Raw genomic sequence first — 20,604 nt, forward strand, 5'->3', positions numbered from 1 at the left:
GAGAAAAGAAGGCAGGCCGCTAATGTCTGAGCGACGCGGCCTTCTGTTTGCCGAACACAAAAGACAGTCTGGTTCAGCTTCAATCTGGCTTTGAGCAAAGATGCACACTCTTCTGTTTCTCTGCTCCTCCCTTTTCTTCCTTTTTTCTCCTCTGCACAAAAACACACACTTGGGCGCAGCCCCTTGCAACCCAGATCCCCTGGTCTTCGGCACAGTTGAGTAACTCCTCGTGATTCACTCGAACAGATCAGAAAAAGACGGAATAAAAAGGCACAAAAGATGCCCGGCGTAATTTTTCAGGAGTGGGAGAGTGGTGTTCTGTAGCTACATGGAGGCAGCCGCATCTCCATCTCCCGTGAAGCCAATTTAGACACGCTTCTGATGGAAGCTTTCGCGCTGATGTGATGTAATGGAGAGCAATGGCGGACCGGTCCATCGTGATTCTGGACAACCCTCTTAAAACCAGTCACACCGAAAAGGTCCTTTCACGGCATGCTTTATCGCTCCATTTAAAAGCTCTTTGGCGACATTAAGCCAGAGGCAGCGCTTCCCCCTCTGTTCCCCTCTCCTCTTCACTTCAACTTGCCTCCCCTTGACTCCCTCTGAATCCTTTCTGCCTCTCAGTGTTTTTGAAATCAAATCCTTGCCCACATATTCTCATCGTGATTGCTCTCGTTGTGCAGTTTGGCTTGGCCCCTGGCTGCCTCTCTCTTTTTCCCTGGAGCTGGGTCACCTTGAAAGTCTCTCTCACCCTCTCAGATCAGTCACTTTGCTGACGAGTATTTGCGCTTCCCTCGGTTTTTCCACTGGTGATGCAGTGAGAGAGAGAGAGAGAGAGAATCAAATTGACGTAATGCGCCCAATCTTCAGAGACTCTGTGTGTTTCTGGAGCACTGCACATTGCAGGTTTTGACTGAACTGACCCTGCACACTGTCACACACCCATGGCAGATTATGACATGAAGGGCCCCGGGGCACAAACACCGAACACGGCTCCCTCCCACCTAAACATCACTCCTCAAAGTCCCGGAGCCCGTGCTGCACGATGTTAGTACGAAGGCACAAACATCCCGCCCTTCTGAAGGTGTTATGAAGGTCTTCCTGTTGTGACATCTTTCAAGCGAAAGTGAAAGCTATTCCTTCAGTTTCTCAGGCAGACTCCTCACCAAGGCTTTTTACTGTCTAACAAGAAATCCATCCACTCATCCATTTTTCATACCCACTTTTCCTGTGCAGGGTCACAAGAATGATGTCAAACAGAGGCCCTGTATTAGCCTAAGCACTTCGGGTATGTTTTAACACAGCGTATGTTTGAGAAACACATTTATTTGCTTTCTTCTAAGAGTTAGATGAGGAGGAACAACACCACTCTCATGTCTGCACAGTAAATATGAAGCAGGCCGGCAGGTAGTTTAGCTTAGCATACAGATTGGAAACAGGCGCAGAGCGCTAACCTGGCTCTGGCTCTAATTCCAGAAACAGTCTGGCCCATAACGCGATGTGAAACACAGGCAATTGTCATTTTTACTCCAGCAAATCTCTGGTGAGGATGACCTACTTTTCACGAGTATTCATGCATGTATGAACTTATGTGAAATACAAAGAGCTTTCCTTCTTTAAGTGTTGAAATAGCTACCTAATAATTGGTGGTTTAATTGATCATGCATGTTGAGATTGAGGTTCTTTGCGTAGTGAACTCATTGGGGTTGCCATGACTTTGAGGTTTTGTGGGAGTGTGTGGCGACAGAACTGACCGTTTGCTTTATGTCTGGGATGCCGATGCGGAACACCATCATGGCGATGTGGGCGTCCTCAGATGGCGCTGAGCTGGAGCTACGTTCCTTCAGCCTCCTCTGCTGCTGCTGCTGAATGTGATTGGCTGGCTGTTGGTGTGCGGACCCGGGGTTGGACGAATAGGGGTTTGTGGTGTGTCCAGGGTTTCCTGGCCGGATCTGTCTGTCCACGGTGGGTCGTCCGGCCAGTTTAGCTGACTGCCTGTGTCCTTCACCCCTGCCCCCTCGTGATAGGCCTCCTCGCCGGACCTCCTCCACCATCTCCTCCTCATCATCTTCCTCTTCCCCCTCCAGCTCGCCATTCTCCTCCTCCTCCTGGTCCTCATCACGCTCATCTTCTTCCATTTCCTCCTCCTCCTCTTCCTCCTCCTCCTCCTCGTCCTCTGCCCCTGGATAGAGATGGCGATTGTTTCCCAGCATCCTTTGTTGCTCCTCGTCGCTGGACAGGGGGCTGAACGGCATCGTCATGGCGACAGAGAGGGCGGCACCAGTGGTAATGCCATCATTCCCAGAGAGACACTGCAACAGGGGGAGGAAAGAGAAGACGTGTTGAAAACAGAGACAAAGAAAAAGGTCTGTAAGAAGTGAGTTCCTTCCTGGCTGCATCCAGGCCTCCAAACCACATATCTCGAACAAACTCTGTCTCTATGGGAACAGACTGCTTCAGTCACAGACGAGCAGTTCCTCTAACCCTCACCGCATGATGACATACTGTTCACACCTCATGTATAAATGAACCCAGTTGTGCTGTTAATTTTCAGCTTCCAGACTCTCAGACATCCTTCCTGTGCTGCTAAACCCGAGATTTGCCTGCAGATAACTGATCCTTCACAAGCGTTCTGTGTCTGACACCTGAAACGTACCGCTGTTCCTCTCTGAGCAACAGAACTATGGCCGTTTGTATTACACTATTTTGGAATACGCTCCTACCGAGAGCACGACTCTGACATGTACTACAACCTGACATGATAAAAACAGAACACTATCGTTTGCAAACAAAGCGTTTTAACTGACAGCAGTTTTGGGAAGTATTCCTGAGTCTATGTATTAATGTTCTTTATCCAATCATGTGTTCACAAAGTGTTGAACCTCGCTCCAACCTCACTGTGCCTTTCCAGGATGCCCCTTTCATACCCAATCATGATACTATCACCTGTTACCAATCAACCTGTTTACCTGTGGAATGATCCAAACAGGTGTTTTTGGAGCGTTCTACAACTTTTGTCAAAAGGGATTAGCAGATTATCACATTTTGTTTTATTTATATTTTATTCATGTTTTACATGACGTCTCATCATTTTTTGAATGGTTGTACGTTAGCACAAGCTTATCATTTCTACACAGGAAAGATTTCCTTGACCTTTATTGAACATGGCCAAATATGAACTCTTTCCACTTTGGACTCCTGAAAAGCTCTCTCAGTGGCATCTTCGGCCAATTATATCAACTCTGCAACATAATCGTATGATAAAATAGGCAGATTTCCCAGAAGATTCATTCTCCCTCGAGGCTAAACCTTTTGATTTCAATGACTCCATAACCTTCTGTCAGGACAAACCTAGCCTCACTACTGGTAAAGCAACAGAACCGAGAGAAAAGCCAGCGTGCATTGTTCCAAATGTCCTGCATGTTCATATTGTCGGTCGTAAACAACAAGGACCAAATATAATGAAGCTGGTGAGATTTCATACTCAGACAATATCCTTGAGCAATTGAATTGCCCCATTGTGCAATTGAATACCTATAATGAGAGGGTCTTATGGTTGCAGTTTATTAAGGCAGTATGAAATTAAATGGCAGATTTTGTTCATTCAGTTGTGTGAAAAAACCAACATCATCCTATGTAAACTAATATATCAGTCTAACTCTGCACAGCAGACCATTCGTCACTGCATATCAGCTACATAGACACTAGTAATGGACGACAGCTCTTCATGTGATAAACTATACACTCTTTTGCTCTGGCCATTAGCCCCGAGAGAGCCGAGAAGCCACTTCAGAGCACAAGCGATGCAGCGCTGTATTCGAGTACAAGCTGAGCAAGATAACAGATCTGTCCCTGGTGGCTCCTGGTTGGCTCTGCATGCTGTTTCAGGATTTTCAGCACCACTACATTCTGGACAGCTCCACGCAGAACCAAACAGCACAATGACAAACGGCGAGAGAGCCCACACTCAAATCCCCAGCAGAGGGCCGACCAATCAGCAGAGAGAGCTGCAGCAACACCAAACAAATCTGATATGACAACTTAAGGACAATTTTAGGTATTTTAACTTCACTTCCTTAATCGTTCTACTTGTCCACATTTAAGACTGAAACACTTTACAAACCTGCTTCCAAAAAAGTTGGGACGCTGCGCAAAACATCAAAGAAACCAGAATGCAGCAATTTACAAGCAAACGGTTTAACAAAGTATTCCTGAGCTCACGTATTAATCTCCTTTGTCCAATCATGTGCTCACAAAGTGGTGAACCTCGCTCCATCCTCGCTGTGGATGACTGAGTCTGAGGGCCAGGATGCCCCTTTCATACCCAATCATGATACTATCACCTGTTACGTCAAACATTAAATATATTGTCTTTATACTGTTTGCAATTGAGAATATGTCAGAAAGCATCAGCAAATTATCACATTCTGTGTTATTAATGTTTCACAGCTGCTTTTTTTTTTTTTTTTGGAATGAGGGTTGTACTTTATGCATTTATTTGATGGCTATAGCGAGTTACTTTGCAGATAAAGATTTTAAATCCAACAATTTGAACCCTGACCGCAACAGTGATAAACATTATGCAAAACCAAATTTCAAATTTCATTTTCTCATCTAAACACTCATCTATTCCTCTGGAAGAAATAACAGTTTCAAGGTGCTGTTTGTTTTCATTTTACTTCAAATGAATATAAAGTGCAGAATAATGAGGCAACTTAAAATTGCAAATGGCGTGTGTGTGTGTGTGTGTGCATGTGTGTGTGTGTGTGTGTGTGTGTGATGAGGCAGCTGAGAGGCATGGGGGAATCAGAGCCATGTTGTAAAGGGAAAAGAAGTGTGAGACATATAGTGTCAAGGCTGTCCTCATGGGACACTGAGATAAAATGACTGGCTGTCCACTTCGACAAGAAACAGGAAGGGAGGATAAAAAATGATGAAGAGCCACCATAAGAAAATGTGAGGACCCAGTCTATGGCAAAGAATATTAGGAATTAGGCTGAATTCCTTTTGAAAAATAAAAGCATGGCAGCAAAAAGAGAATATTGCTATTTTCTCTAATCTCCAAGAATTTTTTTTTAATCAAGTCTCATTTATTTGATGTCAGCAGAGTAATAGCTACCTACTTTGTGTCTTGGAGGCAATATGTCACATAAATTAAACTCTTTTACAGAATTTCTTGATACAATCCTTCACAAAAACTCAATTTTAAGCCTGAACGTGAAGCTAAACGGCTTCGATAAATATAATCGGCCATTCTTCTATTTTTTGATTTCTTCTCACGTCTCACACAAACACACTCAGTGCTGGACCGGTTATGACAAACACTGACTTTCTGGCAGCGTTTCTGCCTCCAACTTTTGAACGCCTATTAGCAGGAAAACTTCTGTTCACAGTCATGAAGAAAGACGGAGATGGCAGACGAGTGTGCAGCAAACTGTAGAAGTTTAACAGACACGACATCCAGATTGTATCACCCACAAGAACCTCAGAGGATACAGACTTGTAATACTTGATAACCAAGGACAAATGGTGACTTAATCATTATGACTACTTTGTGTTCTGTCATTATTGATGCATTAACCTGTACATTGCATTTCAAATACTACTTAATGCACTCGTTGGTTGTTAAATCCACAACAATATATCTTATTCTGTGATCTCATCCTGTTTTGCAGTCGTAAATAGTACCCATAAGATAAATGCTCTGAGGCAAATAGTGCAGTACGTCAAGTATAAAGTCGCATGGAATTTAAGTACCTAAAAAAGGACTTAATTACAGTATTTGAGTAAAGGTAAACATAAATGAGCTCTTATTATAAAGTTGCTGCAGCTATGTAAATTGCATTTTAAAGCTTCAGAAAAAGGTTAAATAGCTCCCTTAAATTTAAATGAAAATTAATGAGGACTCTTATATAAAGCTGTTTCTGACGATTTAGAGGAGCGCTGGGGGAACGGAAGAGAAAATCACAACATTAAAGCAAGCTTGTGAGACTAAACAGAAGAGAGAGAGCGAAGATGACAGGGGAGGAGAAGAGGGCTGCAAATCATATTGTTGGAGGTAATTGATGAATAGAAGAGACAAGGACACAGAGACAAAGAGGGAGGCTGAGGGAGGAAGCAGAAAGGTTGATATAGTCTTGTCAGAAAGCTGACCAACCAGGAAGAAGCACCTAAAGAAGATATGATAATAAATGGCAGTGAACAATCCATATTTTTGCATAGTGCTGAGCAATCAAAGATAGGGGAAGCTGGAGAGGAAGACGAGGGAGGAGGAGGACAAAGGGGGAAGCAGAAAGGTAAGAAGGGTGTGATTAGAGAGAGAGAGAACAGTAGCAACGATGAAGAGGAGGGAAAAAAAGAGGATGGTAATAAGAATGTGAAGGATTTAACCAAGGTGAGAGGAGGCACATTGCAAGCAAGGCTACCAGCTAAATGCTAACACATCTTTGCCTAGCGTGTTAGCATTGTATCTTTTGCTAATTATCAGTGATGTATGGAATGAGTTTTGCAGCTATAAACTAAACCATTGGACAAATTAAAACTTTCACCTGATGCTGGTGCTAGAGGAAAGGAAGGATCACCAAAGTTACTGCAGGTCATACTGAGTGGGATGCGGATGTGTGTGCCAAATTTTGTAGCTATCCATCCAATAGGTGTTGAGACATCAAAAACACGAATGTAAACCTCGTGTTGGTGGCTTTACTGAACTCCACAGCAATCCATCCGATAGCTGTCATATACTGAAAGACAATTCTCAACCTGGCACTAAAGGAAAAATCAAGAGGATGACCAAAGTCAGTTGCATTCATCCTCTGGAGAGCATGAATGTCAAAAATTAAACCTTCAATTGTTGTCAAGATATTTGCCTCTGAGCCACAAATATCAAACTCTTGTTGGTGCAAATTTTGGTGCCAAGTCCATCGCATATTGCAATATCGCACTGCATGGCTGAAAACTTTGACCTGCTCATTATACTACAGGAAAAGTTAGAGGATCAGCAAAATCTTTAGGATAAATCCTCTGGAGAACTTGAATATCTGTTTCTTATTTAATGACAGTCCACGTGCCACAAATTTGAACTTCATGGTGGTGTGAAAGGAGAGGTCAGAAGATGCCAAATCAATCCCCTGGGGACCACGAGCGTCTATCCTTCGAATAGTTCCACAATAGACCGACATAACCATCCACAAAGCAAGCATGAATAAAAATATGAGGGGGTTAGAGCACATCACAAAGCAAAGGTGCCAGAGAGACAAGAAAATGACACACTTGGTTGGACGAGATAGAACAAGAGTGAGAGGAAGAAGAGGGAGGATGGAAAAGAAAAAAAAACAGCAGATATAATGAGATGGAACAGGAAAACAAAGGAAGAGCGAAGGAGAACAGCGAGGAAAGGAGTGAGAGGTGGCTGTGAAATCAGAGGTGTGAACTCACAGGGCCGCATGGCGGAGAGCAGAGAGGAGCAGAAGGCAGAAAGGATGAAGATGGGGTCGAACCGTGATGCCAGCGCCAACATTTTTTTGGTTGAAGCTGCCAGAACTAGCATTGATACTCTTATTTTTATTTGAATCTGGCATTTCTCCACGTTTTCATGCCAAAAAAAAACTGAAAGGCGTTTGTCTTTCTTTGTATAATTATATTTTTGCCAGGTTAGAAAAGGCTCTGAAACAGCATATAGATGCTAAAACCCTGCACTGGAAGCCATAATGAATTGTATTTTATGTTGAGGAGCTCCTTAAAGCAGGCAGAGGTAGGCTTCACTGCAGGTTTTACAGACTGACACACTGTTGAGTGAAATCCACCCACACCGCACTGTGATCGTCAGGCTTCTGAAAGTGGCTGGTGTGACAGACCTGTTTGTCACGCATTCTTCGCCATCTAGTCATGTTTTTTCAAGGCTGATATTAGCTAGATATTGGCTGATCCCAAGGCACCGAGCGGAGAAAATGAAGGTGGAGTTAAAAGGCTGGATCCAAACTTTTGAGAGAATCGCTCACCGTCAATTAAGCCGGAGCAGGTCAGGACGGAGTGAAAATTATGAGAAAAAGTGATAATCGGTTCCCGAGAGAAAAGCCATGACTCACACATAAAAGACCTTCATAATGAATGCTCTGCGCGTGCGAGCTCATGTGTGTCTATCTGAGCGAAGATGAAGAGGGCGATGGAGAGATTAGATATCGCCTAATGCCAACAAGTGATAATCATCTCCTCCGCTTCACATCTCACTGTCATGAATCTTTATCTCTCGCTGTTCTCCTGGGAGAGCTGTTTCAGTTTCAGGTCACATCTTTAACACTTTCAGTCAGCTCGGACAACTTAAACCACATTAACCCTGCTGACCTTCACCTCGTTGAGCAATCAGACATGTTAAGGACACGAGGGAGGTAAGAACAGGATGCTCTCCACCGGCTCGGCCAGAGAAGGAGCCGGAGGAGGACTCTTGTGCACATGCTCAAAGGCCCCAGCAACACAAAAGCCTGCAGAAGCTTGCACAACTTTCCTGGCATGTGCGCTGAACTTTCTTGGAACGTGGCCATCTTGGAACAGGAACACCGTGCCAAGTTTTTCTTAATTCATCCACAGGAGAAACAGCTAGCCTGGCTCTGTCTAAAGCTAACAAAATCCACCTATCAGCACCTCTAAAGCCCACTAATTAAAATGTTATATGTGTTTAATCCACACAAAAGCCGAGTGTAAAAATGAGTCCTGTGCTGGGCTGTTTCTTGGCTGGGAGCAGTGACTTCCTGCAGTCTTGTGCTCGTCGTGAGGTTTGCAGACAAACAGGCTTTAGCATTAGTGAGTATTAGAGGTTAGTGATTTATCTGCACATATTTCCATTAGATAATCTGTCAGTTCTGCTGTATCTTAGTTTTGCTGTTTTTTGTGAGAAGCTATGTGATAATGCACTTTGAATAAACCTTGGCATGATTCGGAGGTGCTGGTAGGTGGATTTTGCTGCTGTTGGATAGAGCCAGGCTAGCTGTTTCCTCCTGTTTCCAGCACTTGTGCTAAGCTAATCAGCTAGCAGTAGTTTCATATTCACTGCACAGTCAAGAGAGTGGTATCGATCCTCTCATCTAAGTCTTGGCAAGAAACTGAATGAGCTCATTTCCTAAAATGTCAAATTACTCCTTTAAATGCAGCCATTTAACTCCATTATTTAGTAGCGACAGGACAGATCACCTGAGCTTAGCATGCATGCTAGATGGGAAACTTGACTTTGCCAGCGGTTTATGTTTGATTGCATGCCCCCGCCTTGGCACATTTGCAGGAGATTCATTTTTTTTACGGTTGCAAACACCCGACAGCTGTTATATTTATCTGTTCTGTCAGCAGTGTCGCCTTCAATAGCGCTTGTTGTGGAGTCTCAGATTTGAGACACAGCAGCGTGTTATGCACTCACAGGCTCACAGCCACTCTTGCTTTTTATGATGTGTTTATATGCAGCTGTGTTGTGCGTACAGTAATGTTATGTCTGAACTTTAATCTCACCTTTTGGTTGCTTTTTACAGCATTTTGGTCACTCTAAACTAAAAATCTATATATGATACACATAGATTTGCTTTATGTGTGTCTCTATAGGCTAAAATTACAAATCTTGAACATATCTGCAGAAACCCTGACACTGAAACATGAATGTTTAGTTTAGGTTCCAGGCTGGAAATACCTCAGGCTGACATCCCTTCATTTACATTTGGTCAGTCTGCCAACATGACAAACGGAAGGCTTGAATACTTGCTGTTTTTTGGCAGGACTGAAATGTTTTTGGGGTTTTTTTCTCTCACTTTTAAAATGCATTGTGCATTGTTGCATTGTAATCAAGTAAAATGCGAGCTCCACTTATATGCACTCAAGCTAAAATCAACAAATGAAACAGGTGGCAGCGGCTCGGGTGGTAAAACACTCTTGTCAGAAAGGAAACGTTAAGATATTCATGGATGGGGAACAAGTGAGATGAGCCATTTAACATCTGTTTTAAAGGACGCAAAGCTCACAGGAGGAAGTGGCATGTTAAGTAAATCTGTGTTTTGGCAAGGGAAAGACGGTTATGATCACTGTTTGTTAACTCGAGACGCCAGGTGTAAGTTTAATCCAAATAAATGCTGCATGCGTGCCAGCGTTCGCACACTCACGCCGCACTTGAACCTAGCATCGGCGGCAGAAGCCGACGAGCAGAGGGAAATGGGGTTATGAGGCAGCATTTCTGCTTCTACTTGAGGAGTTTTTATGTGACAGAAGTGAGAGGGGAAATGAGGTAACTTTGCCGGATGACTTGCTGGAGTCTTGACCTGGTTCTACTAAGCTTCAATCTGTCAGAGGTCTGTGTGATGCCATCAAAAGACTGATATCCCACCAGCACGGTGACATTTAGCCTCCCTCCCGCTCTCTTTTTATCAAACACATATGTATCTTCATGTGCTCTCTCACTCCCTCTCTTCCTGTCTCTCTCTCTCTCGTCTCTCTGGTTCACCGTCTCTTGTATGTAGGACATAGCTTGTATATAGATAGATATTTTCAGTGTCTTGGTCCCCAGGAAATTTCACTGGGAAACTTCCAAAGAACAGATCGCCCCACTTTCCTGCCACTAAACTGGAACGGCCAATTTCCCTCCCTCCTTGTTTGACATCGACACACAAAATGGCACTCTGATGCGCACAAATGGACGCCACAACCCCCCTGTACATCCTGTTTGTGTGTTTGTGCAAGGACTCATGTACACATGCACTACCGCAATCCCCCATGAGGCTCTGGCTGCAGATGGATAAAGGCTAATAATGTGTGTAAACTCTGACCCTCTGGTCAACTGAGCACATATGTGATCATCCTCCAGCTCTAAGGCGTCCACACGGGAGCTGTACATCACGTAAAATGTCAGTCTAAACTGCAGGCACCCATGAGAGCGTGAGTGAAGGAGAATGAAGACGTGTCTTCTACGCACATTCTGATGTAACCATCCCTTGTGCTGCTAAACTAGGGTGAGCGCCGGTGGAGGAACCTGGTTTGAGTTTGAGAGGAAAGGGTGGGTGTACCGCAGCATCACTGGTGTTCTCATCATGGAAATTTCGCAGAATTAGGCCCAGGACACCTCCAAAAAGAGCACCAGCACATTTGGTGTCCCAGAATCTCCCTTCCGTGCACCCTACACCCACCACCTATCCCCTCACATCTACACTCAGCATGCCAGCAGCAGCTCCAACAGCCGTGCTAGCAGCTATGTGAGACACAGCTGCATTAAACGCTAATGCAACATGCTCACAATGATAATGCTAACATGCTGAGAAGAAGGCATCTTAATTCAGCATGTTAGCCTGCTAGCATTTGCTGATTAGCACCGGCTAACATTTGGTAATGTACATAAAGTACAGCTGAGGCTGATGGGAGTGACATACATTTTGCAGGCATATCATTGTAAACCTGAAAATTTCACCTGAGGACGGCACAAGAGGTGATCAAGGGGTCGCCAAAGTTATTACATTCAGGATACATCATCTGGGAACCATGAATGTCTTCCATGCATCTAATGCCGATCCAGTGGATGTTGAGATATTTCACTGGGTAAGAGAAAACGCACCATGTGTGCAACAGTTCATGCAATCCACTGAACAGTAGAACCGACCAACAGACCAACTTTGCCTGGTCTCATTCCTACACAGTCAAATAGCAACGTTTTCACGACCCTCAGCTTCTCATATAAACACACAAGGAACCCCTTGGTGTCTGTATGAGATACACCAGGCTGTCAACTAACTCCAACGTAAACCCATCCGGCAACTGATCAACCTGACGTAGCAGAGCAACAAAACCAAGTCGTTTTCTTGCCCAAACCTAACCAAACTGCAAGCATTTGACAGTTTGTTTGACAGCGTTAATCACATGTTAGAACGTCTCTCTTGCAGGAAAGCACACAGATGCTCAAAGTCTTGGAGGAGCATGACAAGGCAGTATCAGTGCCTGACACCTGGAGAGAGAAGGTGTTGAAACGACTGGCCTTCTACTTTCAAACATCCACCTCTGAGACTATAGAGTTACTTTGACCCATCTTGCAATGGCCAAAACACTCCAACTGCAAAACAGTCGCCAAGACATTCATGCTTACAAGAAATCAAAAACCTTTCATGCCGACAATAAGCCCAAAGACATCTATCCAATTCTGCCTCTCTGATTTTTGAGCATCAAAAGAAACAGGAGTGTAGTACAGGAAGCGGATTTAGAGGCATGTTGGGGAAAAGCAATAAAACAAAACCCCTGAGGGCCCCCTATATATAGACAACAGTGGATTATAGTGAAGATGTGAGTGGGTGTACGAAACTACACAAAAGACACGAGAAAGAAATGAGCATGTGAGCTCTTCCTGAGGGGTATGAGTGACCTCGTAGCCCATTTCCCTGTGGTTCATAACGGTGTTTATCTTCGGATACCAAACCTTGCCTCTCAACACAGGGGCTCTTAAGGTCCTTTCAGTCCAAATAGTGTTAAGATCAATTTAATAAATGTTAGCTGGAAGCCCGGCAAGTCAAATCTGAGAAATTATAATCAGCATTAGTAAGATCTCTCTTTGTCTTCATAAAGCTTCTATTCTCTTTCGCCTTTGTGGACTGTACAGCTCACCCGCAACATCAATCTGGATGTAAATGTTATTAGTAGGTTGCTGATGTCAGAGGATTGCTCTTCTGCTTCCTTACTGATCAAACAGAGGTTGTCAAATCTTGATAGCTGACGCATGTCTCACACAGAGCGACCCCTGTTTGAGCCATGTGCGTCAACAAAAGGATCGTAGGACTGCTGCACAAGTTAGTCAGCGAAGAGTTTGCAAGAGCTGATGCAATGCAGTGATGTATGACAGCACATATAAATACTGCATATCTGATTGCAAGAACACGCATGCACTTTATCATAAGGCAATCGTTTTTCTGATCGTTTGGCCTGTATAATGTGAGAAAATTGTGAAAATTCACAATTCACACTTTCAGAAAGCCAAAGGTCACATGTTCAAATGTCATGTTTAGTGCAACCAACAGTCCAAAGCCCAGATATAATCCCCTAACTACCACATGCAAGAAAGAAAGCAGCACATCCTCACAAGAAGAAGCTGGAACTGGAGAATGCTTAAAAAAAAAAACTATTCAAATAGTTGCTAATTTTTCTTCTGTTGAAATATATCTCCTTGATTAACTGACTAATGGTGTAACGGTCTTGTACAAGCACAAACATTATTTCTCTGCATGCATGTAAGAGGCCACACTGTTTGCTTAAGCTTCTCTATTCTCCACAGATGAGATGAAGACAGTCAATCAGCTGGGGAGCCAGAGTGCTGAGATCTCATTCAAATAGCCTGCTAATTAATTAGCTTTATTCGTCATCGCCATTAAATCTCTGTGGGATGGCTCAGAATCTGTACTTATTTTCTGCTAGCAGCTATATATGCTGCGTGTATCAGAGCTGAGTAATATCCTAAATCAGACTCATGTCACTTGTCTGGCTGAAGAGCTGAAGTGGTGGCTCGGCTCAGAGTGACAGGACCCACTTGCTGCTATCTGGGGCCGCGTTGAGGGCCGCGTTGAGGCTATTAGTTGGCAGCACAGGAGGGGTTCATGAATAAATAAGACACAATCGGAGTAGCTGTAGGGGAGGAGACTGCCCGAACATACGAGGGGCTGTGAAATATTAAAGATGGATGCTGTTTCACGGCCGCAGGCGTCAAATGGGAGCCTGACCATGTGGCACCCGCCAGGTCGTCCCTTCTTGTTTTCTGCAGCTTCACATTCACACGAGCCTGCTGGATTTCTGCTTTGCTTCTCTCTTAAGAACGACTTCCTTTGAAGTCCTGTCAGAAAGTACCAACCGTCAGCACAGTCGGCGTGGCAATGGAAGTTTTGATCTCGACCCGCTGGGAGTTGACCAAAGCCGGGGCTGTGATGAGCGAGCAGCTCTGACAAGACTAAAAAGCCAGGTTTGAAACGATGGCTGGCATTAAACAACTTGAACCAGGAGACACGAGGAGTGCTGTGATTCACGCTCACTCATACGCTCTCTAACCGGACAAAGCTGTCAGGGGTTTGAAAACGCCTTGTTTGACCAACTGAAGGGAGTTTTTTTTTTAGCTCCCTGCGGTTCAGCAGCAGCTGAATCAGCACTTCTTCCAGGAGGGTCTGTGGCTCCATGTTTCAAGGCTTTTGAATGGAAAATCTGTTTCCTCAGACAGATACGGCATCTCAAACAGACACATCACCTAAACACATCCTTTAACCACTCAATACTGAGTAAGTCCTGGTGATGGGATTCTTCCATACAGACTAAACGGATACCAGTTAACCATCAACACATCATTGTCACAGTTTAGCTGAAATATTTCTTTTCTCACGAGTGACACTCACATAACGATCACACATTACTGCAATCAGTTTATTTACTCAAGTACTTAAGTAAAACTTTGAGGTACTTCATACTTATATTTCACCATATTTCAGAAGCAAATATTAAAAGCTACAAACACAATAATGCATCAGTAATTATGATTACATAATATCCAGCCCTGATCCCAAAACAGTTGCACAGAAACTGTTTACTGATGACAGCTTCACAAAGAGTCCAATCCAATCATGTGCTCACAAAGTGTTGAACCTCACTCCATCCTCGCAGTGAACCACTGAGCCTTTCCAGGATGATTCATACCCAATCATGATGCTATCACCTGTTACCAATCAACCAAAAAAACAAATCTATTGTCTTTGTTCTGTTTTCAAATGAGGTTATATCAAAAAGGATTAGTAAAGTTGCATTTCCTGCAGAATGAGGACTTTTACTTTGAATATTTTAAGTACGTTTGGCTGATAATACCTCTGCACTTTTTATTTTTACATGGTGGTACTGCAATTTTACTTAATCTGAGTCACATTGACTTCATGTTTATTTGGACAGTACGGCAGTTGCTGCGTGATATGACCCTCCTTTATTTCTTCACATCCCTGCTGTCTCGTGCATGAACAGCTTCACCTCCTTGTCCTTCACTTCAGTAATCCACTCAGTTTGATGTGTAGCTGCCATCTGTGTTTCGTCTTATCTAGCTTGAAAGCGACAGACCGGTAACAAAAGAAGCAGAGAAGCAAGCGAGCCATAGATTCAATCAGGCTTTGTAAAGTCCAATCACAGAGGGGGAAAGCCATCACATGTTCGCTGTTTTAATCTAAGCTATGTAGGCCAATCAATATGGCTTCACATCAAAGGACTCCTATAGGCCATATCCCCTTTGCTTCTATCCATGCATTCTTTCTCCATTTTCAGCTTGCTTCTTCTTCTCTCTCTCTTCTACTCAATCTAATTCTATAGCTCGGCCCGACAACCTCGACAACTTTCCAAACGTCAGCAGCACTTCCTGTTTTTGTTCTCCTCCACTGATTAAACACCTTAACTTTGCAGAGATCCGAGGAGGACATGTGTTGTGTTGAGTGCGAATCCCTTTCCCTTTCAATTTCACATCCAGCACTGTTTACCGTGAGGGACCTCACACTGTCTGATGTCCAGGCGAGCTGGCAGGATGCACCGCATCTCATATATCACCTCCCATTCATGCCATGGCCCCCTTCCATCGTTACTATAAATACTGCCAGCTGTGCTTCCATTATTAATGCAGCAAGACGCCCAAACCTTCCCTGGCCCGAACATCGCCGATTCATCATCTCCCATAAACTTTAAAACACCCACTACTGCCTACTGCTGGTGCAAACTGACACACATAAAGAAGAGGATAAGCTGTGTGCACACACACCAACACACACTTCTGTCCATGACAAGTTCATTGGTGGAGGAGGAGGCAGGCAGAGAGGCAGAATCAGCATGAAAACCAAAAATAACACGTTGCATCTTGATGACAGATCAGTTACTGTTTGAAAAAGACTGTAATACAATATGGAGGCAGAGGGCTGTAGCTCAGTGGTGAATTGAATTAGGCTCTGTTCTTTTTTGCTGGGACCCAGTAACAAATTGAGATATTACTTAAAGAGGTTGCAAAGAGAGGAAGAGGAAACGACAAAATGTTTTTGTAACATCGAAGCTAATCAAAGTATTAGAAAACGTAAAGTCAAAAGCTAAATCCCGCAGGCTGGATTCTCCATCAGCTGCAGCTGTTTCCCCGACACTGGTGACAAAAACAAGGCGATGCAGCTCGACACCTTTCAATCACAAGTAGCAAACCTGACACCGATTCGAGTTAGCACAAAGCACCGAGTCACAAAGAGTGACAGCAACGTCAGCAGAGATCTCAACAACACCACAAAGGTCCTGGACTGAACTGACAAGCTAGTTGACATCTATTTTAACATCTGGACAACTTTAACTACTGACTGAAATGTATTTATTAAGTGATGTGGAGCAGGATAGACGGGCACTGATATTCATTCATCGTTAATATCTGTTTGAAAGTGCAGCATAGCCGAACGGGATCACTTACTAACCAAAAATGATTTGATTTCAATCTATGCCACAATGCCTTCTGCAGCTTACACATTTCACAGTGAATCAAATAAGCCTCTCGCAGATGGAAGAACATGAAACTCGCTTTGGTTGGATACTCTTTGAACGCCGCACACGATCCTATCAGGCTGCAGAGCTGCACTTGAGGCTTGTGGGAATAACAGTGAGAGCACATTTCGGGTTTCCAGCAAAAAACATGGAAGCGTTTGTGTGTTTGAACTCACTGAGGCCACAAAAAAAGAGTCAAAATTGCAGAGTTCATTTTTATATAGAAATCATTGCATCACAAATCCACCTACCAAAGAATTTACAAATTATAAAAAACAAGTAAAAATCAAATTTTAATGCTCCTAAAAACCATGAATTCCAAAGTCTTATTTACCACCTGAAAGCTGATATGAACAGTGCTGACGGGTAAGAAACTCTTATCTACTGTCTTTCTCACAGGACCTGAATGCAGCGTTAGATCCTGTGGCTGATGCTTATGCTGCTGCCTTCAGTCTTGCACAAATACACACACACACACACACACACACACACACACACACACACACACACACACACACAAATCACACCCCACCCTACACTCTGATCATCATCCCGGGCCTGCGCTGCTCCGCTGTCGCCATGCATCTGCTGCTACTAAATATAGCAACCCCACTTTGATGATGCAGCGGTGACTGTTGGGAGAACTCACAACCCCCACTCTGCTCCCCCTCTTCGCCTCTCAATGGCGCAATTAGCCCTAATAAACTGAGAGTGCATTCATGATGCATGGAGGAGTCTGGCCAAAGCCCTCCAAACACCCCCCAACAACCCCCCTCAATCCTCCCCTCTAATTAACATGGATGGAGTTTTTGCAGCCGGACAGATGTGATCGGTTTGTGAGGAGAAGATGGAGAAGGTGACACAGAGAGCAACATAGCATTAGAGATGAGTGGTGGCTATACAGTGTGTGTGTGTGTGTGTGGTCGTGATGGGGGATATCCCCTTAGGAACCAAAGCCTGGCTGGGCTTCAGGACAAATACACACACTCACAGACAACCAGAAATGCTTCATATCTTGCAAAAACACTGAACAAAGCACAGTGTCCACCATGATAACCACAACTTGTGTAAGTGAGCGTTTCTCTTTTGCCAGTCAGTGTAATTCTTACATTACTTTATGCGTAAAATGTCTGAGGCTGACATTTGGTGCTCGGAGTGAAATAACTCCTCAACTATCGAATGGGTTACCAGGAAATTACAGATATTCACATCCCCCCTCAGGATGAAGTCTAATTACTTTGGCAATCCCTTGATTATTAGCGCTCTCAATATTTTATTAAGTCCAATACTTTGGTTTATGACCAAACAGTTGCACAAGTATTGACATTACCATTAGCCTCAGCTTTGTGTTTCATGCAGATTACCTAATGTTAGCATGCTAACAGGCTAAACTATGATAGTGAACATGGTGAACATTATACCCGCTGAACATCAGCATGTTAGCATCGTCACTGTGAGCAGGTTAGCATGTAGATGCCAGCATTTAGCTCAAAGTACTGCTGTGCTGTACAGTAATATTAGTCTTGTTTTAACATATTAGATGATAATAACAACATATGTGTCAGTAAATTTCACTGGAAAGTAAAACACTGAATTATCAAGCAATTACATAGTAGCCTTGATTTAAAAAATACAAATATAACTGTGATAAAACTATATCAAAACACAATACTGGCTTTCAGATGCTGCGTAATGCTCGAGCTCTAGTTAACAGAGAAGCGACAACCATCATCGCACTATAGAAAGATCACAGACAGCCCAAACAAAAGACATCACAGTATTTAAACTGTTTTACTGAGGCCCAGCACAGCAATGAGCGCCTGCTGCCAGCAAAGACAGAAACTGAATTTTAAAAGTATGTAAAACGCCGGATTAGCATTGATTTTGTTCTCATCTAACAGAGAGCAGTTTGAACACTCTTACTGCTAAACATCACCTCTCTTCAAATCAAAGGAGAGGTGTTTCATGGCAGACAAGCATCAATTTTCTACATCACGCCAGGTAGAGAAAAATGTACTGTTGGTAATGACGGCCCCTCTCTCTCCCAAACACCCTGACAGCCTATTAACACCAGACAGAACCATCACTCTGGTATGATGAAACAGTCACAGACGGTGAAATGATTAATAGAGACCGAGACAGAGTGACTCGCTAAGAGATAGGTGGATAGAGGTAAACGACAGGCGGAAAGGAATAAGGAGAAACCAGAGAGAGGACAACGCTGAAGTAGGACAGAGCACAGGGGAGGCCTGTCTGTCCCAGATCAGTCGTTTACTGCCGGCAAGAGAGGGAGAAGGAATGAGTGAGACAGGGAAAAAAAGAGAGAGAAAGGAATGAGAGAGTAAACGAGATGGCTAAATCTGGAGTTATGAACTACATCCCCCCCTGAGCAGCGTAGCAAATATTGAAAAGAAAGTTAAGCTCCACTCCCTGCACTTGGGCAAATATACCAGGAGAGAGACTGAAAACAATACAGGCGAGGAAATAAGGCTCTGACAGGATGTCAGCACTGAACAGAGGGATAATTAGTTCAAAAGACGCAGCGTTTACCTCCTTTCCGAGCCCCCGTAGAGGGGGATTCTGAATGAACATGCTTGAAATAATTGAGAAAAATCAATTAGGAATCAACATGAGCAGCATCTTTGTCAGGGCCCGATTTTCCTCTTTGAGACAGGTAAGCTCTGCCCTACTGTGCTGACAAATCCTATTTTTGCCAACCTTTGTTGAAGCGAATGAGTGGCGAGGAGAGATTTCGGTCCCCTGATCCCCAAAGAGGGAACTGCACGGGTGGAAATGTCAACTGTGCGCTGTCCTCTGTGTGTGTAGTGGAACTAAAGAGTCGCGTTCCACAACACTTTCCGACTGAGGAGGAATTAACGGTATTTCCCTGCTAACGTGGGCTGAATGTTAACTCGCCTGCTCGGGTGGCAAATCATGGGTGCCTGCTGGACCTTGACTCTCTTTGTGCCAAACAACATCTGAAGCACAAGCGACAAGAGAGTCAGTTAATCAACACTCAGCAGTCAAATTAACTGAGCTTCCGAGGAGTCAAACGAAACAGATCTGGGCTCAGCTGAACTGGGTCGAACTTCTGAACCTCCTCACGCTGACCGACTCCTGTTTGATGCTGAGTTTATGCTGTTTCTCCCATCATTCAAAGGCATCAAACAGTACAAACGAAGAGCTGGATGTTCAGTCTCTTAACATACTGCCTGTTGATGAGGCGAGTAGCAATAATGCTGTGAGCTAGTTGGAGAGAGTTGATCGGATTTTTCTTGCTTTCCACCAGCAAAAAATGTAATAGAACATTTTTTCAGCTCAGATGGTAAAACAATTTGGCATCAGTCAACATGGTTGACTACAGTTGGCTGTGAATAGCTTTTATATTACAACCACAATTCCAAAACATTGTAACGCTGTCAATTGAAAACAGTAGAAAGTCAATATATTTAATGTTTGACCTCATCGTAAATATCTGCTTATTCTGAGTTTGATGCAGCAACACGTCTCAAAGAAGACAGGAGCAACAAAAGACTGGGAAAGTTGTGGAACGCTCCGATTTGGAACATTCCACAGGTAAAAAGGTTGATTGATAACAGGTAGCAGTATAATTGGGTATGAACCATCCTGGAAGGGCTCGGTCATTCACAAGTAAGGATTGAGCGAGGTTCACCACTTTGTGAACACATGGTTGGATAAAAGAGATTAATACATGGACTCAGGGACACTTCGGAAAACCGCTGTCCGCTAGCCATAAGTTAGCCTGTAGCGACTGCTTGACATCAGTATGTGATGAGTGTGTTTGAAGTTAAAGCACCACTCAAGACTGAGTCATGCATCTGTAGCACCAACACTTAAACAGAATAATCACTACACAATGTCAAAAGCACTTCACTTCTATGCATCATTAAAGACTATACGCTCCTCCAAACCCAGCATCAGGGCATCAAAGTTTTCCCTGTTCCAAATTGTGCTCATGGTGTGTAATGTTGGCTGTCTCCTCCAATGATCCGCCCTGCCATCCTCTAGCTCCACGTCCCTGAGGCGACACATCACATACAGCGCATGAGCTGCATGTGCATGTGT

General features: G+C 43.8%; 1 protein-coding gene across 1 annotated transcript in view; it reads right to left on the minus strand.

Moving 5' to 3' along the window:
* The window catches only part of shank1 (SH3 and multiple ankyrin repeat domains 1), a 49,272-nt gene extending 47,011 nt beyond the window's left edge, over window positions 1-2,261 (minus strand). The window contains exon 1 of the mRNA XM_041957216.1: window positions 1,755-2,261. Coding sequence (XP_041813150.1) covers window positions 1,755-2,261 — 507 coding nt within the window. The remainder of the gene's footprint in view (window positions 1-1,754) is intronic.
* Between the last annotated feature and the right edge of the window lie 18,343 nt (window positions 2,262-20,604).

This window comes from Chelmon rostratus, chromosome 17 (assembly GCF_017976325.1).
Source record: "Chelmon rostratus isolate fCheRos1 chromosome 17, fCheRos1.pri, whole genome shotgun sequence".
NCBI classification, from domain to species: domain Eukaryota; kingdom Metazoa; phylum Chordata; class Actinopteri; order Chaetodontiformes; family Chaetodontidae; genus Chelmon; species Chelmon rostratus.